We start from the raw sequence: 20,292 nt of genomic DNA, 5'->3' as shown, positions 1-20,292 counted from the left end.
AAGAATGACAAAGGGTTTCGTACATAGAGAGAGGATGCTAGTGTACCCATCGCGATCGCCTTAGAGCCTTTTCCCAACTAAATATTACAACGTTATGCAAGGAGGCAAAAAACACCAGCAACACTACAGAGCTGAAAATTAAGCAATAAAGAAACAATTTAAAAACAAAATGAGTATAGCTGGGATGAGGTGTCAAGGATGTTAAAGAGTGTCGGGCTCAAGAAGGATAATCTCCTATCATGAATGAATACATTCAGGAAAACTTAAAGAGGCATGAAAAGGTAATCACGGCATACCAAATGGATCCAATCATATATATATCTGTATCATCAAAAAACGTGACTAGCACAACTAGCCTTTGTTAAGTGTTCACACAACAATATGAAATTAGCATGTATTACACATAAAAAAGGATACCCATGTAAATATATAAACCGAAGAAAGGAGTTTTGACAGCCAAAAAATTAGGAAATTGTCCAAAGCAAAAGATATGATCACTATTTATCTAAATATACCACCAGAAAATCTCAGAAGCTCAAATTGTACAAAAGGGAATATGCCAACAACAATTACATTAAATGAAAGTACTGAAAGAAGCCGCTTTATAAAGTCTTTTCAACGGAAACTCTTAAATCTTTTTATATTCCATAACAAGCTAGATGTACCCTAATCCAAGAGAGAAATGCCCACAAATTTCATCAATGAAAGATCTACAATGTAATCATTTTGAAACTTTTCCCTTTTTCTTCTTCCACCATTTGAACTCTTTGTTCTTCTTTCTTCCTATAAAAGATTTCAGACTTTATCTATCAGAGGAGAACATATACAGACAGTCCCCATTCCCCAAAGTCACATATAAAAGAATCTTAAGCCCCATGTCCACTAATGAATGCCAATAATGAAGGAAAAAGGGAGGGGAAAAATAATGAAGTAGAACTACAGAGCTATGAAATATGCACCCATCAAATCTCTGCAGCAGAAGCAACCTTCTGCATAATCATAGCTTCGGCAGCACGGATTGCTCCCTGTGACCCTGAGATTGTCACTTTCCTGAGAAAGGGAAGTAGTAATTAGACAGAAATCCAAGTAAGCTGCAAGGATGTAGATTATGTCGTATTAAGGAGTTCCCTTCTATACCTGTCAGAGGTGCCAGACATGAAATCCCCTCGATCTGATATTTTGATTCTGGCCCCACTAACCTGCAGACAATATACCCCGTTTATCACTTGCACAAAGCAATGTATCCAAGTGGAGATCATTTTACTTCTCCATACCTGACTAATCTCCATTATAGTCCTTCCACCACGACCAACAACAACACCAATATGCTCATCTGCGACACCAATTGTCACAGAATTGCCTCGATCATCCTGAAATCCAGCAAAAGGCCTTTTGTTTACCACTAACATCAAAATGCAAAAATGACATCAAGAGATAACAACAGCTGTTTTTTCCCCTTTCTTCTTTTCCTCCCTCTTACAAGGTCAAACTATTTGTTTTAAAAACAAAGAAACAATTTAAAGACAAGTACTTCTAAGGATAACCATTATAGCTTCTGATTCAATGTGCATGTTTGGCTAAGCTTCTCAAGTTCAAGTGATTATGGGGGATTGAAAAGGATGACCCTCCAAAAACATTTGGTTTGGAGTTTTTACCACCTCAAGATTGAGAATCTCACACCATCCCCTTCTCTTTTCTGGGCTTCTCCAGCTTGTGGTGGTAAAGAGACCAAACAAAATGCTCTTGTTGGCTAAGCTTCACAGTTTATGGAGAACTGAAAACAAAGAAACACCTTAAAGATGAGTAATTTTAAGACAAACCATTATAGCTTCTGATTGAATGTGAATATTTGGTTAAGCTTTTCGCTGCGCGGATTTTAAAGGAATTGTGTGTGCCAGAGGCCCAGAGCTGGCTTCTGGAAATTAAAAAGCAGTAGTTTAGCCAAACATGCACACTGTAGTTCCTAAACCCTAGTAACTCATGTATTTTGGTCCTAATACAAACACATAATCTGCATTTTAGACAAAGTAAAGAAGTGAAGTTACTTCGCTGATACAGTTGCTCTAGCCTGACTGGACAGACATGACCCACTTTAGAGGCCCAAACCAAGAACCGGTCATAAACAAGTTTTCTGGTCTGGCAAGGGCTTCTAGACTACATAGGATGCAATCTTTAGTTTATTTTATTTTTATTTGTGGGTAGACTACGTAGGACTTATTTGGTTGTTTCTATATTTGAGTTATTCCCTAGTGCGTTTAGTTTCTATTTTGAGTTGGTTTCTATTATCATGTAAAGAAGTTTTTTTCTTTATATTGCTGTAATACAATGGAGAAATTGCATTTAGATGAATGAATTAAAAGTTTGAGTTGCAGTAGACTGTTGCGAGGCCCGTTGGCTGGTTGTGAGCTCTCTCTCTCTCTCCTTCCTTTCTTTCATTCTTATTCTTCTCTCTTTCCTCCCTTACTATTCTTTATCTTTTATAATCTGTATTTCAAACCTGTCGGTTGAATTCTGATCTGGAAAGAACAAGGAACTCCATCGATATAAACCTGTTCACCCTGAGTTTTGGGGCATTGATTCATCACCCTAGAGCAATTCAGACCTTAAAGACTCATACCCAAAAGCTTCCCTTGCCTTTGAAGAAATTTGCAACTGTGACATTTGCCTGGTCTGGTTTCACGGATTAAATACTCACTTAGTTGATACCTCCGTTAGTTAAAACGGGAACAGCAAAAAAAAGGTGTTCGGAACGGACGTGTTTTAAACGGATCAAAACTTGAACGGGGCGGTCAAATACGTCAAGAACGACAAAAGAACAAAAACGGACAATACGCATTTTAAACGTTTAAATTTGAACAATACAGTACCAAAAAAAAAGGGCAATATATAGGCATAATTTGGTCAATAATTACCTCTAGTTTTAAGTATATAAAAAAAAACACTCAACATGCTTGTTTTACGGTTTTAGTAACTTACTTTTAATTATGGAATTTTTTTTTTTAGAAGCATGTATCCTGTCGGTAATCAGTACACTTTGGAAATACAAAGGAAGGTACTGAATCTGTAGGTCTTTCTTAATTGATTTTTGGGGCGAAGTGAGGGGTTGGGTCGTTGGGAATTGAAATGGTTTGTTTTTTGAACGAATAGAGTGAAGGAGAAGTGGTTTTGGAAATCGGCTTTTTGAAAATAGCTTTTGAAATGGGATTTTGGAAAATGGGCTTTTGAAATAGGTTTTGTAGTTACCCTTTTTTTTTAATTCAAAAAACGGATACGCATTCTAAACGCTTTTAGAACTCTTCCTTTAGCCGTTCACGTTTTTGCCCGACTCTTTGGGAATAATACGGGAAGTCGTGTTTTAAACGCCAAAAAAAGGGTTCGGCGTTTTATTCACGTTTTAAACACGAATTAACTCACATAGGTTGATACTGTAAACCATGATGGGTTGGAGTCGATAGTTGAGTTGCAAACTTTCGACTGATATCTCAGGCCCAACAGAAGTTGAAGGAGTTCTCTTTCTTATTTCTGCTCATCCGCCTCTTGGTTACGATTGGGACGTTGAAGACAAACCCCCGCCCCCTCCATACGATATTACCCCCTTTTAGAGATTTTTTCAGAAACTGCCCTTTCCTACTTTATTAATTCCGTTTTGTTCCTTATTTAAACTCCATTCCAAGTCAACCCCTACTTATTATATCTAAACCCCTTTTGTACCCTCCTTAACTACCAAACAGTCCTTACACATTCTGGTTAATTAAGGAACTGCCACCCTCTTGTCAACATTGATTTATTTACAGTTTTGCCTCTTAACTTTGGACTTGAGTGTTTCCTTGTTTGGATGGGCCACAAGCAACCAAATAAGGGTTATTTTGACCCGGGTTTGCATCATTCGATCAAGGGGAAAATGTCCACTAGATCAACCTAATGCACACCAAAGTTCTAGGTGCAAGTTGTCATCCCCTTTTTCAGTCAAGGCATTACTCGATTGCATAGCCACATTTGGCAGAAATTGATCTTTAAATGTAAAAATCAACTGTGGCTCATATTTGCAAAGACAATCAAGTCAGATTGTTTTGGCAGCCTCTGTGATGTAGATCCAAGCATCCGCAAGAAGAAGCAGCCCTAAGATTAGGGCCTAGTGTTTGGAGCCTTAGTATATTTTCACACTCAGTTTATTTCAGCTTTAGTTATTTCCCATACTTAGTTTTTTTTTTCCAGTTTAATTGTAAACTTAAATTGAACCGGTTCAGACCATGGTTCAATTTAATTAAATTAATCCTATTGGCTGTTAGGTTTTTATTTCCTATTGGTAGATAGGGAATCTTTTAAGTTTTAGCTTTTAATTAGAGTGTCCCACCCCTTCCACAATTTTAGAAGAAGAATAATTCATATTTGTAATAGGATTGGGCCTTAGGCCATATTATATATTAATAAAATCGTGGGAGGCTCCCCCACAGTTTAGATTTCAGAAAATTAAACTTGTTTGCTTGCAGCCATTGATGCTGCTGCTTTGCTCCTTTGAGAGTGTGCCTTGTGAGTAATATCAAGGTGAAGGGACTAGTGGATCTCCAGTTGACTCCTTGCGTCTTGTAGACTAGGAGGATCTTCTTCTCAACTTCTTGCATCTTGTAGATCGGGAGAAGCCATCTTCAATCTTCAAAGCTGCTGCCATTGAAGATTCAGTTTTCTAGTAAGTAGTTTTATTAATTCAGCATTCACCCTTCTTCTTCTAATCTTCCAACCTAAGCCTATCGAGCCCCATTATTATTTCCTCCTTTAATCCAATCGATCCTCTAAAACTCTAGGTTATCTACATTCTGTCCAGCCCTATCCCATCATCCAAATCCAACCAAAATTGGATCACAGCCCCCTCTCACCTCCTCCTCCACTCAGACCTTAGTTGCAGGCCCATCCTAACACCTAACCCTAATCCCCCCTCATCTCTGTTAAAACCCAAAAGTCCTAAAATCAGTCTAGACCTATCCAACCATCCAAACCCCTCCAAATTACAGCCGAACCACCCTACTACTGCCCCTAACACTCGACCAAAAGCCCATTCCTGAATTCCCATTCTAAACCCTAAATTTCATCATCCCCTTCTCTCCCGAAACCCTAATTTTCTAATTTTTAAATCTTCATTCAAATCTCATAACCTGCCTAGCTTTACCAAATAAGATCCAACCCCATTACCCTAAGCCTAACCTTAGTTTTGACCTAATTCTTCAAATCTGCCCCGATCGGCCAGCTGTTTGGAAGGTCCTGATCAACCTGACTCGTAGTAGATCCTTTATCTATCTAGGACTACATTACTCTGTTCTTGGAGTGGTGCTTTGGTAATGATTGTCAATATGTTGCGACTCTGTCTAGTCACTTAGAAGAGAAAGGAGAGAACAATCCACAAGAATTCCTCGTCTTCACAAAGTTCAATTTATGTGTACTGGGTCCTTTATGTGGTTGTTTGAGTTTTTTCATTCTTCGTCCATCTATATAATTGCCTTACCTGGAGGATTTGTTTTGCTTTCTTCCATTTTCAGATTAGTTGTTCATCAAAAGAAAAATGAAAATAAAAGGTCCCAATGTCCCATACACCTCCATTTGGTTCATTAGTTATAGCAAGGCAAATCTAGAGAAAAATCAAGAATAGGATGATCAGATGCTAATTCAAGCTCAAACTCACTGAAGATGGAAGGCACACAGAAGAATTGTTTGTACGTAAAACAGATGTACCATGTTAATATTGACGGAGACCAAGGAAGTATTATGTTATTCAGCCAAGTCAAAACAATATTAATCCATTATCATTCTTGCAGAAACACAAAGAAATGAAAGTAATCAACAAAGAAAAAGTATCAAGTTGTTCAGCCAAGTCAAAAAATATAGGAGAGGGTTTCCTCCAACACCCATGTTCAATTTTGCACCAATGGGCGTGGAGGGTTTTGAAGCATCAAATAGGGGGTTTAATGGAGGAGACAGAGTGTAGGTCCTAGTGGTCTGTGAGGGAGCATGTAAAAGAATCCGCACGGTTCCTTTTCCCAAAAAATATTAATTTATTCTACTTAAAAAAACACAAAGAAAAAAAACCATTTCTTAATTAGGGATTACAATGCTGATTGAGCATGCTCATTAAAGATACACATCAAATTTCTCGGTGTTTAAGAAGTTAAACACGTGCAGTTAGTTTTCAAATGCTACTGATGAGGGTTCAAATGTGGGAGCTCTTCCTTTCAAAGTCAGAATGCTGGGCATGGTTCTTATTTTCGGTCCAAACTGCAAGTTTCAATCAAGATATCTCAGTTTCGAGCCCACCCGGGACAAAACTTTGGGTCAAAACAGGTTCGATTCAGATTTCAATAGGTTTCGAACATGTTTTGGTCCAAATGTCAAACCATGGTTATATTTTTTACTTAAGTCGAACGAAAACTGTCTGTTCAACAGGTTTCAATAGAGAGCTCAAGGTGCCGCAAGTTTCGACAAGGGGAGGAGGATTTTGCCAAAAGCTTTGATTTTTTGCACAAATCACTTGATCACCTATATTTTGGATTATCATACGCATTCAACCCTTCTACACCTTGGAATTTCTGATTGGAGCTTGAAGGTTATGGCTTTTTTCCCCAAATCTATTTTTTTGAAGAATTAGTATATAGGAATGGTAGTTTCGTTTCAATTTTTTATTTGTCAGACAGAATAGCTCAATCTACAACTTCACGGAGTTGGATTATTTTTTAGGTTGTTAAATTTTTTATTGAATTTTCTGTTTTAAAATGTGATTTTCCCGCAACAAATTTATGGAAAAAAAGGGGTAATATGTGATGGATGGACTTCAAATTAATATATGTTAGACACCGTTGGCCAATCCATAGGTTGATGGAGTCGGAATTTTTAATGTTTTACTTTTTTATTTTGTATTTTTCAAAAATAATTGATGAAATTTTAAAAATAAATAATAAAAATAATCTGTTTTGGTTTGAAAAAATCAAGAAAAACAATGAAAATATTGAAAATATGTTTTCGGCCGAAATTGATTAATATGTGATGTTCATTAATTATTTTTTTGTTTATTAAAAAATTATTATTTATTAAAACTTTTAAAAAATAATTTTAATTAGGCAAAAAAATATAACTTAGGAGAAAGTTTAGAATAAGCTTAATTGCAATTTTAGGAATCTAATTTGATGTCTGCATGTTAATAATCTTTGTGTTTTCGTTGTAATAGTGTACCAACAAATGCATGATGGCTGATCGGGCAAGCAGGGGCATTGCATGGAGGCATGACATACCCCTTTTGGCCAACAAGAAGAATTCATAGTGAAATTACTGTAAAAAAAATTATGGGAGGTGCGGCCACTAAACTGAATGGCATCTTGTTGGTGGGGGTAGAAATTCCATGGCTGCTCTCATGTTCCAAGTGAGATAAAGAAGGCCATGCCAACACTGATGAGGGGTGGGGTACAGAAAAGGCAGGAGAAGAGGGCAGCTAGGGAAGAGTTTGAGGAAGCATGTCTAGAGAGGATCCCTGATTTTGGGGAGGAGGATTATGACAGTGATGAGCCTGACTTGGATGACACAGCCACAGCAACAGAGGTTCACAACTGAGGAGGACAAAGCAAGTGAGCAAAGCTACCTTTGCGAGGGAGCTGGTTCATCTAGACAGGCTCCAACAAAGCCAAAGCCACAGCCATAAGGGGGAGGCGGCGGCTAAGACATAAAGAGCCAGAGATTCCAATTAGGAGGAGCTAGAGTGTGAGGGCCCTACCCCTAGTCCGTGATCCAACCGTTGAGATCATGAACAGTATCCTGCCAATTTTCCCAGACAGGACCAGAAACAGATGTGGTATGATATGAAGGGGTTAGTGGGGGTTGCTTTCTCCAAGTGGGCTTTCTACCACAGCATTCCAACTCATGCCACTACAGGACCATATTATCAGAGCATGTTGGATGAGATAGGTAGGGTTGGCCCATGAGGGAAGGGGCCCAAAGCACATGAGCCGTACAATACCTACTTACCCTACCACAAGAAGGAGCTGCACGAATATATTGAGGGGTTGAAGTAGATATTGGAATCATATGGTGTGACTGTGATGTGTGATGGTTGTACTGGACCCACTAGACAGTTAACTTCATGGGATACTGTGATGGGAGGACCACATTCTTAAAGTCAGTTGATCCACCCAAGCATAAGAAGGATACAAAATATATATACAAGCTGCTGAAGGAGGTGGTAAAGGATGTGGGGGTGGGGAATCTGACAACAGCAGCAACTTCAAGAAGGCCGGAGAAAACTGATGAACAATCCAGGTACCGATTTTTCTGGACTCCATGTGCAGCCCACTGCATCAATCTCATGTTGAAGGACATGGGGAATCTTAAGCTTGTCAAAGAAGTTGTAGAGAGGGCAAGACAAGTGACCATGTTTGTCTATAATAATGGATATGCTCTACAGATGTTTAGGAGCAAGTGTGGTGGGGACTTGGTAAGGCTAGGGTTGACATGCTTCGCTACAAACTACATTGCTCTAAAGAGCTTTGAGACGAAGAAGACTAGACTTAGGTCCATGTTTGCGTCAGAGGATTGATTTGAGCAACAGGAGTCTATTTCTCATGGAGGTCAGGCAGCCCAGGCAACCATTTCTAGTGACAAGTTCTACGATGACCTGAAGGAGGTTGTCGTGATCTTAGACCCAGTCGTCGGTGTGTTGAGAATGGTAGACTCACAGAAGAAGGCCACATTACCATACTTCTGGGCAGCTATTGATCTGATGAAGATGCAGGTTGAGGAAGTGTAAAGACAGTGTATCACAAAGTTCCTTGCCATATCGTTGGGAGAGGCAGCTCATGCATCCACTACATAAGGCTGGTGAGTTTTTACTTTAGTCACCTCAATTCAACCTACTTGTCATTTAGTTGGTTTGGTTATTGACTAGTTTGCATTGATTTCACTTTTCAGCATACTATCTCAATCCCAAGTACCAACAATACAAGCACAAACATGGAATAAATCAAAATCTGACAGATACATTTCAAAAGGAGGTGGAGAAGCTTGAGCCAAATTCAAGTACTCAATTCATTGACAATCAAGAGGTGAAACAAGTACTCTATTTGGTACTTAAAAACTTATGCAATAATAAATTTGATATTGATGCTAAGTGCTAACACTAGTACCAAAGATTGAAATGGATAAAGATAAAAGCCTTCAGGGATGCCACAGGGAGTTTCGACCAGGCAGCGGAAATTTATGGCTGGGATACCACTGTTGCTGGTCCAATCACCTTAGTATTTTCATTCATATTTAAGTATGTACCATCATTTACCATCACCTAACAATACTATTTAATGCTCTTATGTAGTTGAATGGTGGATGCTATATGGAAGAGACACACCCATGACCCAACCTAAGCAGGATAGCAATTAAAGTGCTCTCCCAAACATGTTCTGCCACCGGCTGCGAGCGCAACTGGAGTAAGTTCTCCCTCATACACTCCAAGAGGCGGAACCAATTGGGTGCCAAACGGCTTGAGGACTTGGTCTATGTGCATTATAATATAAGATTGAGAGAGAGCACATATGTCGAAGAATGGACAACAATACAACTCCAATCGAGTTGAGCAAATCTTCCAGCTAAAAGATGAGGATTCCCTTTTTGAGTGGGTGAGGGATCGAGGTAAGCCTACATTAGATGAGGTTGGGGGTCGGCCCAACACCCACATTGCTTCACATATGGGCCTTGATGTTGAGGAGTATATGGCATCAGAGGGTAGAGTTCCCTCATAGAACCGATGTCCATTTGAGTCCCAACTTGGTGGAGATTATAACGAGGAGTGATCACATTCTTTGGACGGCACTCGCACACCTTCCCAACTCATGATGATGATGATGGTGGTGGTGGTGGTGGTAGTGGTGGTGGTGGCGGTAGTTATGATGATGGTGATAGATTTACAGCCTTACCCGAGGAGCACGACCAAATGATGTAGGATCCGAAGCCAAAGCCTATCTGTTTCACTGGGAAGACTCAATTCGATCATGCCACGCGAGATCAAGACCCTGGTGCATGTACTAGTAGAGGCTACACTTGAGGTCCATGTAGGTAGTTCATACCAAAGGAGGCGGCAGCTAGGATGGGTAGGAATAGGGGTGTGAAAATCTGAACCGAAACAATCTGACATGACCAGACCCGACCCTGTTAAACTCAAACCAAACCGAATCCTTATTTAGGTTGGCTTTGGTTTGAACAAAACCAACCTGAAACCGACCCGGTACAAACAGAACCCTAAGTATACAAACACTTTTCCAAATTCCTAACCCTTACGTTCCTAAATCGTAATAGAGTAACAACAGCCGAACATCGGTGTTGCTCTCCACGTCTCCTCACTGCTCATCCTCATCTCCTCCTTTACAGTTTGTTGAATCGCTCCTTGAGGTTTGAAGAAGGTTGAAGGTTGAACATGAAATGTTGAAGCTTGAAGGGTGAAGACCGAGTAACTGAATATACTCGAATCCTCTTCGTGGATCTCGTCTCTTCATCTCCTCCTACCTCCTTCGCACCTTGCTCCTTCCTTGTCGAATGATCTCGGGCCCTCGACATCTTTCATCTCCTGAAATTGAATCATTGATTTGAAAAGGTTGACAAGGGTGGGCCGGTTTATAATCGGGCTGATACCGGTTCCATAACAGGTTAGAAAACCGAACCAAACACAAACCGACCCCGACCCGAGCCCAACCCAAAATCGAAATTGAAAAGTCATTATTGGTTCGGCTTTGTTTTCCCTGAAACTCATATCAAAATGGAAAAAACCAAACCGACCGATTAACACAATGGTAGGATGTATCGAGCTTGTCAAACACAATGGAAGCCATGAGTTTTGGGTGAGAGCATAGGATAGAGGAATTGGCGTGCACCATCCTTCAAAGGAGAGGGCCCCAGTCCAGTACATTATGGTAATAGTGGCTTTGAGAGCATCGATTTAGCATAGGGGTGTCAAAAACTAGCCCGGACGATAAAACCGACTGAAAAAACCAGACTGAATCAACCTGATCCATATCGGACTGGTTTTAGACTAGGGTATGATGTGACCAGCTGAAAACTGGACCGCACTGAACCGACCGATATCTAGACCAAAACCGAACCAAACGAAACTGATAAGAAAAATCATTGAGTATGAGGTTATGAATAAGTGAATTGATTATCCATTGATTTCAATATTAGTGAGAAGATTTATGGTTGTAAGGAGAATTGTTACAAATCAATGAGTACGAGGTTATGAATAGGGAAATTAATTTGTAACAATGTTTTCATTGATTTCCTTGTTCACTATTCAAAATTAGTTAGATAATTAAATGAATGATTTGATAGTAGGGTTCATTTTGTGATTTCAATATTAGTTATCTTCTCACTGATTAGTTATCCATTGATTTCAATATTAGTCATCTTCCTTACGATGATAAACAATTATTTGATATGTAACAATGATTTGGCTACAAACTCTATTTATCCATTGATTTCAATATTAGTTATCTTCCCTTTACAATTTATTCCTCTTTGTTTCGATTACAACATAAAGACATCAAATAAATTTCCCCATTCCTTGTTGTTTACTTGTTTGACTTGGCGAAGATGATTTAAATTGTTTTTATCAAATTTTTCCTTACTACAGGTTATGAATGTAAGTTTTCATTACGATTCAAGCCTGACTCTTCGGTGAGAGGCCTAATCGAAGGAGTTGTTCCAGTCGTCAATCTCGATTTGGTAGGCTCGTCAGTATGGTGGTACGGAAAACTCGGTTCACTCGGCAGGCCTAGTATGGTTCGGTACGGTTAGATTCACAATTATGCCCGTTTTTAATTCATTGTGATCCACTTCTCTTAAAGAAAAGGAAAATTTACAGCCACATCACGAAGCTGTTCTGCTCAGTTAGCCCCACCCTAGCACACGTAAGTAACCAAGCCAACCAAACCACCTGCAAAGAAACCAATATTTACCCGATATTGAAAAACTAAAATAAACCAGAACCGTACCAGACCAAAACCGATTCAACCCGGCCAAAACCGGGCTGAACCGACCATTTGACACCCCTACTTTAGCATCACATGTGGTTTATGGTGGATATGTTGGTGGACCATCCTTCGAGAGCACCAGTCCAGTATTTGGTGGCTATGGTGGTGGCCATGGTGGATCTTCTACTTCTTTCCCCAGCACTGAGCATGGGGGTGGGTTAGGTGTTGGGTCATCTTTCATCGATAGCATCTTTGCGTATCCGGCCCAACTATTTGCGTCGGCTCCACCCAGTTCCAGTTTCAATGAGCCAGTCCCTAGGCTAGGATACTTCAAGTTTGTTGATGAAGTGGATTATAGGTGGGCTATCATGGACTTTCAGAACAAATGGGCACAAAATATGTCTTGGAATACATACGTGTTGCATTTGGAGGAGCGTCACCGACATCTTCAATGGTACACAGCTCGTGGATTAGACTCGCCAAGAAACTCCATGTAGTAGTGAGTGGTGGGTGCTGTATACTTGTATTTCCCTAACCAAATGTATGCTTTGATTGTTTTAATTGCATATTTACATTTCCAGTACCTAAATTATATGTAGTCAATGTTTATAATAAGGCTAGTGTACAACAGCATTCAGCATACACTAGCAAACTGGTCCAAAAAACCATATTTTGAGCCTCGGAACTTAGGTTTCAAATTTAGCCCAGAAAAAATTCCAAGGTTTTGGTCGAAACCGGACTCGAAGCCAAAACTAAGAACCTTGATGTTGGGCGCTCGCCGGGCCTGATAGGTGGTGGTATCACACCTTTCTCAAAGGAATCATACATGACACTCTCGCGTCATATGGCAGCTCACTCTGTACATCCACTAGCAATACACTAGTACAGTAAGGGAGTTTTTTCTGTCTACGGTGGGTGATTGATGACCCGCTAGCTCCGCTACAAAGAAGTCCTTCATTTTTTCAATCAAGGCACAGGGCTAGGTAGCCATCGGGAACAAAAGGAAACTAATCTCTTGTGGCTGAATCCCTATTCTACACATCGAACTGAAAGAATTTCTTCATCATTAATGGCAAGTGAATGCCCTTCACAGTATTCTTCCTAACCTTCTCTTCCTTCCTGACTTTCCTAACCTCAGCCGATCCAACAGCCCTTCCAAGCTGCTGATTCAAACAGGGCAACTCAGAATCACCAACCAAATCGGAAACTAAATCCTATTCGGAGTGAAAGACAGCAGAAAGCAGATTCTCTGGATGTCGGGAAACGGACATGAGAAGGAGCATCTTTCTTGTAGTTCCGCTTCATGATCTAAAAATTCAGAAAGAATCGTCAGAAATTGCCGACCTTCATGAGTACTAGAGACAAGGGTCTTCCTACTGGCTTTGCATGGTCATTTGAAATGGCTAGAAAAACCCTAGAAATAGAAAACTGTTAAGAGTGAAACTACGAGATAAAAGCAGGAGTGCTCTTATTATAAGATAAAACAATACCAGTACCACCTACCACTTTGGGTGCACTTGTTTGATGAGCTAAATACTTTAGTCAGATCAGCTTATGACCAAAGAAAAGCTCAAACAGGCAAATTCACAAGAAAAGGAGTGCAGAGTTTCAAGGAAAAAAAAAAAGATGATCTATATATTGGGAAAACAAAATTACTTGGATTGAAACACTAAGGATGTGGGACAAAAAGAAGAAAAGACCAACAGAAAAGTAATTGGCTAAGAAATATTTCATGTGAAACCACTTTAGTCATTCTGATTCGATTACGTATATTGGGGGGAGTGAGCAAAGAGGTTGTTGATTAAATTAAAACAAAGTGATCAAAGAGTAAAAACTGTGCCTGTAATGCTATGTCATTATTGAAACTGTTTAATGATAAAATCACCTTGTGGCCTAGTCAAGTGAAATGACTATAGGTAGCCCCTATGATGAGGGAAGAGTGGAAGACCACTGGGATAGATTAGTGATGCAAAACAAAGACCAATAATTAAATGAATGAAAACCAGCAAGCGGCACAAGCTAATGGCTTTGAAAGTGAATGGTCAAGGTCAAAGAGGACATAGGTTGAGTTGGTGATCTACAACTAGATGATAATATGATATATAGTCCTTGACAGGAATGAGGAACACGCTATTATGAGGTCAATGTATGCAAGTCTAGAAGAACCTGCAGTCTCAGAGTGCTGCAATACAGAGAGAGAGGTTTACACTTCAACCAAGCGCAATACCACCTGTGAGGAACCCACATAAGTCGTGTTTTGAACAACAAAAACAGATCATCCTTCAGTTCATATTAGTCAAATTCTAATTCCCAGTTTCAAATGTCTATGCTGGCATGCGAATAAAGCTCAGTACAGAAGGAATGTTTGACATCATTAAAGATCAGAATGACACAATCTTCTGCAGAATTTTCAAATTACAAGTCAACAGTCTCAAGATACAACTCTTCATTTTCCATCTCTTCTTTCTAACTTTTATATTCTCTTTAGGTGAACAAGAATTGCTCCATCTTAGCCAGTAAATTTCTTCTTTTTGTTCTTCATTTAGAACTGAAAACTCCGCCAGCGTTGGCTGACGGTCCCAAGCCCAGATAAAGGAGGATTGGTGCATCAGGTAGGCAGCCAGCACAGGAAAAACCCTAGCCTTGGTGCGTTAGGTTGGCAGCCAGCACCAGACTAAAACCCTAGCCAAACCCCTTTTACATGGATTCCAGAACCTTACATTATCAACGTTATGCTAAGGCATACCCCGTCAAAATAAGCGACGCTCTACACTATGACCCGGGGGTAGTGAAAAGTGAGCAAGGGTTAGCTAGGGTGTCCCCTGTAAGCATGGAAAAACATCTCAGTCGACCGAGATACCTCGGTTTCGCAAGAAACTGAGACGAGATGGCCATCGATTCTAAAAAGTCCATTGTTTCGACCCAACTCGACATGTTTCAACCATATTATGACCAAAACAGTGGTTTCGGGCGAAACATGGTTGAACCAACTTGAACCAAACTTTATAAATAGCATGTTTCGATCAAAACTTGCCATTTCTCACAAATTTAGCCAGTTTTCCTTCTATTTCGATGGTTCCGACACAGGGAGTCCCATTTTGGCCCAAATCTTCGGATTTCTTCGTGCTGCTTCGCCGTTTTGTGCATCTACAAGCTGCATCAACCTTCCTAGTAGAGTGTTTGAACCTTCAAGCTCAAAGGTAATAGTGTTCTCTTCCCAAAAATCAAATTTTTTGTACAACACATATGAATACATGATAGAATTCTTTGAAATTTATATATGTGCTACAATGGCCCGATCTACGACTCTACGGAGTCAGATTTTTTGTTTGGTAGGCCAATTATCTTTTTAACTTTCTGATTTATAAGAAGTGTTTCCATACAACATGTTTTTGAAAACAAAAAATGACTTATCTGTAATGGAAGGACAACAATTTAATATATGTTAGACACTGTTGACCAATCTACAGCGTAATGATGCCGAAATTTTTTCTGTTTTTATTTATCTATTTAAACTTTATGATTTTTGAAAAATAATTGCTGATTAAAAAAATTGAAAATAAATAGGAAAAATAATCTGTTTTTGTTAAAAATAAATAAAATAGTTAGAGTTTGTAGAATATGTTTTCAGCTGTATTAATTATTAATGTTATGTTCTTTAATTAATATATCCATGGGCTAGCCCATAAACCCACCGCACGAGTTGAATACAACTTACTCAAGTAGAAGGGCCAACCTGACAGCAAGGCAAGCTGAGAACGGGCTGAGACAGTATTACGATTGGAAGACCAAGTTTAATTAATTACTTATTAATTATTAAAATATTTTTAAAAGGCAAAAAATTGCATACTTTGGAGGAAATTTTGAATATGCTTTGTTGTTGTTTAGGAGTCATATTTATCGTGTTCTTGTTAATAATCTATGTGCTCTTGTTGCAACAGGTTAGTAAAAAAATAGTGCTGCATAGTGGGGGACATTGCATTGCTGCATGGGAGACCCCTTTCAGCTGACAAGAAGAAGTCAAAGTGTAATTACTGCAAGAAGCAAATAATGGGAGGTGGAACCACTAGATTGAAAGGGCATCTTGCTGGTGGATACAGGAATGTGACAGGCTGCCCTAGTGTGCCAAGTTAGATAAATTTTGCCATGGCACAACATTTGAGGGGCGGAGTAGCAACTAGGAGGGAGAAGAAGGCAATCATGGAGGAGTTTGATGATGCATGTCTAGACAACTATCCTGAGTTAGGGGAGCAAGATTATGACAGCGAGGAGCCAAATGAGTTTGATGATGTAGAAACAGCGGCAAAGATGGCGAGCAGAGAGCAACATAGGATTGAAAATGAGAGATGGTTACAGATGGCCAGGGCAGTTGGTTCATCTAGACAGACTAGAGATGAGCCAGAGCAACCCCGAAGGAAGAGGTTTGAGACGTAGAGAGCCAAAGATTCCACTCCGGAAGAGCCACAGTGTGTGGCCCCCAGAACCAGACCCAGTCACAGCCCCATGGCCCCCAGCCCGACAGGGATTGCTTTAAACAAATGTAGAGTAATGTAAAGGAGAAAGTGGGGATTACTTTCTCCAAGTGGGCTTTCTACCACAAAATTCCAGCCAATATTATCCAAGGGCCATACTATCGGCAAATGTTAGATGAGATAGGTAAGGTTGGCGCAGGAGTGAAGGGGCCAAGTACAATGTTTACTTGCCCCATCACAAGGAAGACTTGAAGGAGTCTATTGATGGGTTGAAGCCTATGTGGGAGCATTATGGAGTGGCTGTGATGTGTGATCGTTGGACTAGACCCACTAGACAATCTATCATCAACTTCATGTTGAATTGTGATGGGAAGACTATGTTCCTTAAGTCTGTTGATGCATCCAAGGAAAATAAGGATGCAAAATATATTTACAAGTTGAAAGAAGTAGTGAAAGAAGTGGGAGTGGAAAATGTGGTGCAGGTGGTCACTGCCAATGATAGCAACTTTAAAAAGGTTGGGGAAAAACTGATGAACAATCCCAGATACCAACTCTTCTAGACACCATGTGTTGCCCACTGCATCGATCTCATGTTGAAGGACATGGGGAATTTGAAACTTGTGAAAGAGGTGGTAAAGAGGGGAAGACAAGTGAGCACATTCATCTATAATCATGGATTTACTCTCCATACGTTGAGGACCAGGTGTGGTGATGACCTAGTTCGTCCAGAAATTACACGATTTGCAACTAATTGGATTGCTCTTCAAAGCTTCGAATTGAAGAAGGCTAGCCTCAGATCAATGTTTGCTTTAAAAGAATGGTTTAACTGGGCGGGGTCTAGTACTCTACCCCTAGTGGAGGTAGGCCAGCCCAGGCCACCAATTCTATTGACAAGTTATGGGATGATCTCAAGAAGGTCGTAAATATCGTACACCCAATTGTTACCGTGTTGAAAATGATGCATCAACATAGGAAACCCACCTTACCACACTTGTGGGCAGCAGTTGGCTCATGCATCAACTACATAAGGTTGGTGAGTTGCTAGTTTATTAACTTCAATTCAACTTATCAATTTGTGATTGTCATTAATTTTCTTATTGTGGAACTTTGGTGTGTTCAGCATACTATCTAAATCCTAAGTACCACTATAAGCACATGCTTCGGATGAGGCAAGATTTGATAGATGCGATTCACAAAGTGGTTGAAAGGTTTGAGCCAATAATGTAGTCTAGGTTTGAAAAGTCAAACTAGGAGCCAGTAAACCAAAATCTGTTATGAACACTAAATAGGCTAGGCTAAAATAGGTATTTTGGTGAACTTAGGGTTAGGGTTTGCTGTGTGGGTTATGTCAAGTTGATGAAGGGAAGTCTATCAGTGAAGGTCCTGCGATGTTTTGATGGAGGGAAATATGTAAACTTGATAGGGCAGCAACTTAGGTTTAAGGTTTTGGGTTTTTGAAAAGTGAACATTGAGGAAATCTAGGGTTTAGAGTGAGGGGATTGGAACCAAGTTTGGATCGAGTATTCCCTAAGGGCAATAGAGCACTCGGCCAGCTTTGGGTGAAATTCTGATGGTTAGGATGGACTGTGGGGGATTTAGGTTAGGGCAAATTGAAAACAAAAAGGGGGAAAATTAAGGGTTTGGGTGTATGGAAGGTTAGAAGAAGAATGGTAGGGATTGGGGATGATTCAAACTTACTTTAGTTGCAGAATTCCCTTGGCAGCAAGGTACTAAAACTCGGGTCTCAGTACCAACTCGGCTCTTGGAAAAACCGAGACGAGTCGAGATCTCGCCGAGTTGGTGCATTTTTTTTTCCCAACTCGAAGCCTCAACTTTGGATCAACCCGAGATCTTGCCGAGATATATCAAGTTTTACCGAGTTAGGTAAGGTATTTAAGTGGTAGGTGGCCCAGGTGGGTTAAAAAAATGGGTCGAAACCGAAATCCAAACCGAGATCCGAGATCTCACCAAGATCTCGCCGAGATATTGCACTTTTGAGACTCGCAGGCAGTCTCGTCTCGGCTTTTCCAAAAACCAAGAAACTCAGCGAGATTAGTTCTCGTTCATTGCTTGGCAGCAGCTTGTTTGATTGAGAAACTTGAATAAAAATTGAATCTCTAACTAGAACTTGAAGGAGAGCTTCAAAAGAACCACCCGGGCTTTCCACCGCAAGGTGTCAATTGGATCAAACACCGAGTCCTTCAAACAATCCACCCAGGCTTCACACCGGAAGGTGTCGATTGGATGAAACACCAATCCCACCAGCCTTGATCAAACACAAGACAAAAATCTTCAATGGAGAAGAAGAACAGCAAAAAGCTTTTCATTAATATCAAAATCCTTGAACAATGTTTTGCCCCCTTACAACCTTATATAAAAGACTCAAAAATAAACTCAAACACTAAAAAGGAAAGGCCTAACCCAATCTTTCACTAATAAAGTAACCTAAACTGACTAGGAAAGTAAAATAACAAAGGAAACAAACTCAAAACAGGACTCAAAGTAGAACTATTGATGCAGAAGTGCAGAACCAAGGGTGTATTCAAAGAAGAAGAAGAAGGCTGCTGCCTTCCTTGGCAGCCAGCCACGATTTTGATGCTGCTTCTCCATCGAGCCAGACTTGAACCAGCCCAAGTATTGGGCCAGTTTTGGACCAGAAAACACTGTTCACATGAACAGTGCCACAGCCTTAGTGAAGCCAGCTGGCCTTTGACCAGTCAAGATGCCTTTTATATTTTAGAAGCTTAGTTGCTTAAGTTAGTTTCTATTTTCATAATTAGAAGTTAGTATTTTCTATTTTTGTAATTAGTAATTAGTTTCTATTTTTTAAATTAGAAAGTCTTCACATCAACTTAGTTGTTGATTGTGCTATGTAACCTCATTCAAGGATTATAAAGACAACCCAAGGGAGGGCCTAAGAGCTCCACAATTTGATTCAAAAAATATATCTCTGCTGCTATGCAAGTTTTGATTCCATGAAGCTGTTCCTTGGTGTTCGATCCTTGAAGAGAGGAGCTGTTATTTGATCCAAGCTGACTCCTTGCGGTGGGAAGTCCAGGTGGTTCTTTCTTGCTGCAGGTTTTCATTCCCTGCAAGCCTTCAAGCCTTCAGAAGTCTCTCCCCTTCAACTAAGCTCCATTGCTACTGCCCAGACCTTCATTCCCAGGTTACCTTCTATTTTTGACTAACCTTCTAATTTCATTCCCTCTCTCTCCTGCCCTATCCAGCCATTAGTTTTCTTCAAGCTTTTCAGCAAACCTTTCCCCCCCCCCCTTTAAGAACTCCACTCAATTCCCTTGTTAGCCCCATCTGACCTGCAGATCACCTTCCACAAGAAATCTCCCTAAACCCATCAAAACCCCACTTTCCCAGTCTGCAGACCAAATCGGCATAGACAACTGCCCTGCTGCAGATCTGTTTGCCTAATGGCCCTAATCCCTTGACCTCCCTATCATTCCAGACCTATTCCCTCACCTTACCTTTATCTTAAGCCTATCCATTAATCCACCAATCCAACCCAACCTTAACCCTATTGAACTGAGCCTTTTTTTCCCTGATTTCAGATCCAGTTTTGGGACTGGTTGAATCTTCAATCCTGTCCTACATTAACTATGATTCCCAATTAGGATTACAACTCAAATAGGAAACGAAATAAGTGTCTAATAATAAAAATAACACCAAAAATCAATTCTCTAAGCCAGTAGTCCATATCAGCCCCTAAATCACTATTCACGCGAACAGTGTCTCGTGAACAGTGCTGCAGGTACTGTTCGCGTGAACAGTAACTTTTTTTTCTTTTGTGCCTCATAAAAAGAACTAGCAGGTTGGTGTATCAT

At 40.1% G+C, this 20,292-nt stretch overlaps 1 protein-coding gene across 1 annotated transcript in view; it reads right to left on the bottom strand.

Moving 5' to 3' along the window:
* Positions 1-476: 476 nt before the first annotated feature.
* LOC122652209 (protein BTR1) overlaps positions 477-20,292 on the bottom strand; it is a 30,176-nt gene continuing 10,360 nt past the window's right edge. The window contains exons 6-8 of the mRNA XM_043845889.1: positions 1,275-1,370; positions 1,138-1,199; positions 477-1,050 (exon numbers count right to left, since the gene is read on the bottom strand). Coding sequence (XP_043701824.1) covers positions 963-1,050; positions 1,138-1,199; positions 1,275-1,370 — 246 coding nt within the window. The 3' untranslated portion in view covers positions 477-962. The remainder of the gene's footprint in view (positions 1,051-1,137; positions 1,200-1,274; positions 1,371-20,292) is intronic.

This window comes from Telopea speciosissima, chromosome 2 (assembly GCF_018873765.1).
Source record: "Telopea speciosissima isolate NSW1024214 ecotype Mountain lineage chromosome 2, Tspe_v1, whole genome shotgun sequence".
Taxonomy (NCBI): Eukaryota; Viridiplantae; Streptophyta; class Magnoliopsida; order Proteales; family Proteaceae; genus Telopea; species Telopea speciosissima.
Note: the sequence above shows the minus strand (reverse complement) of the source record. Positions and strands in the feature narration are given on the sequence as shown.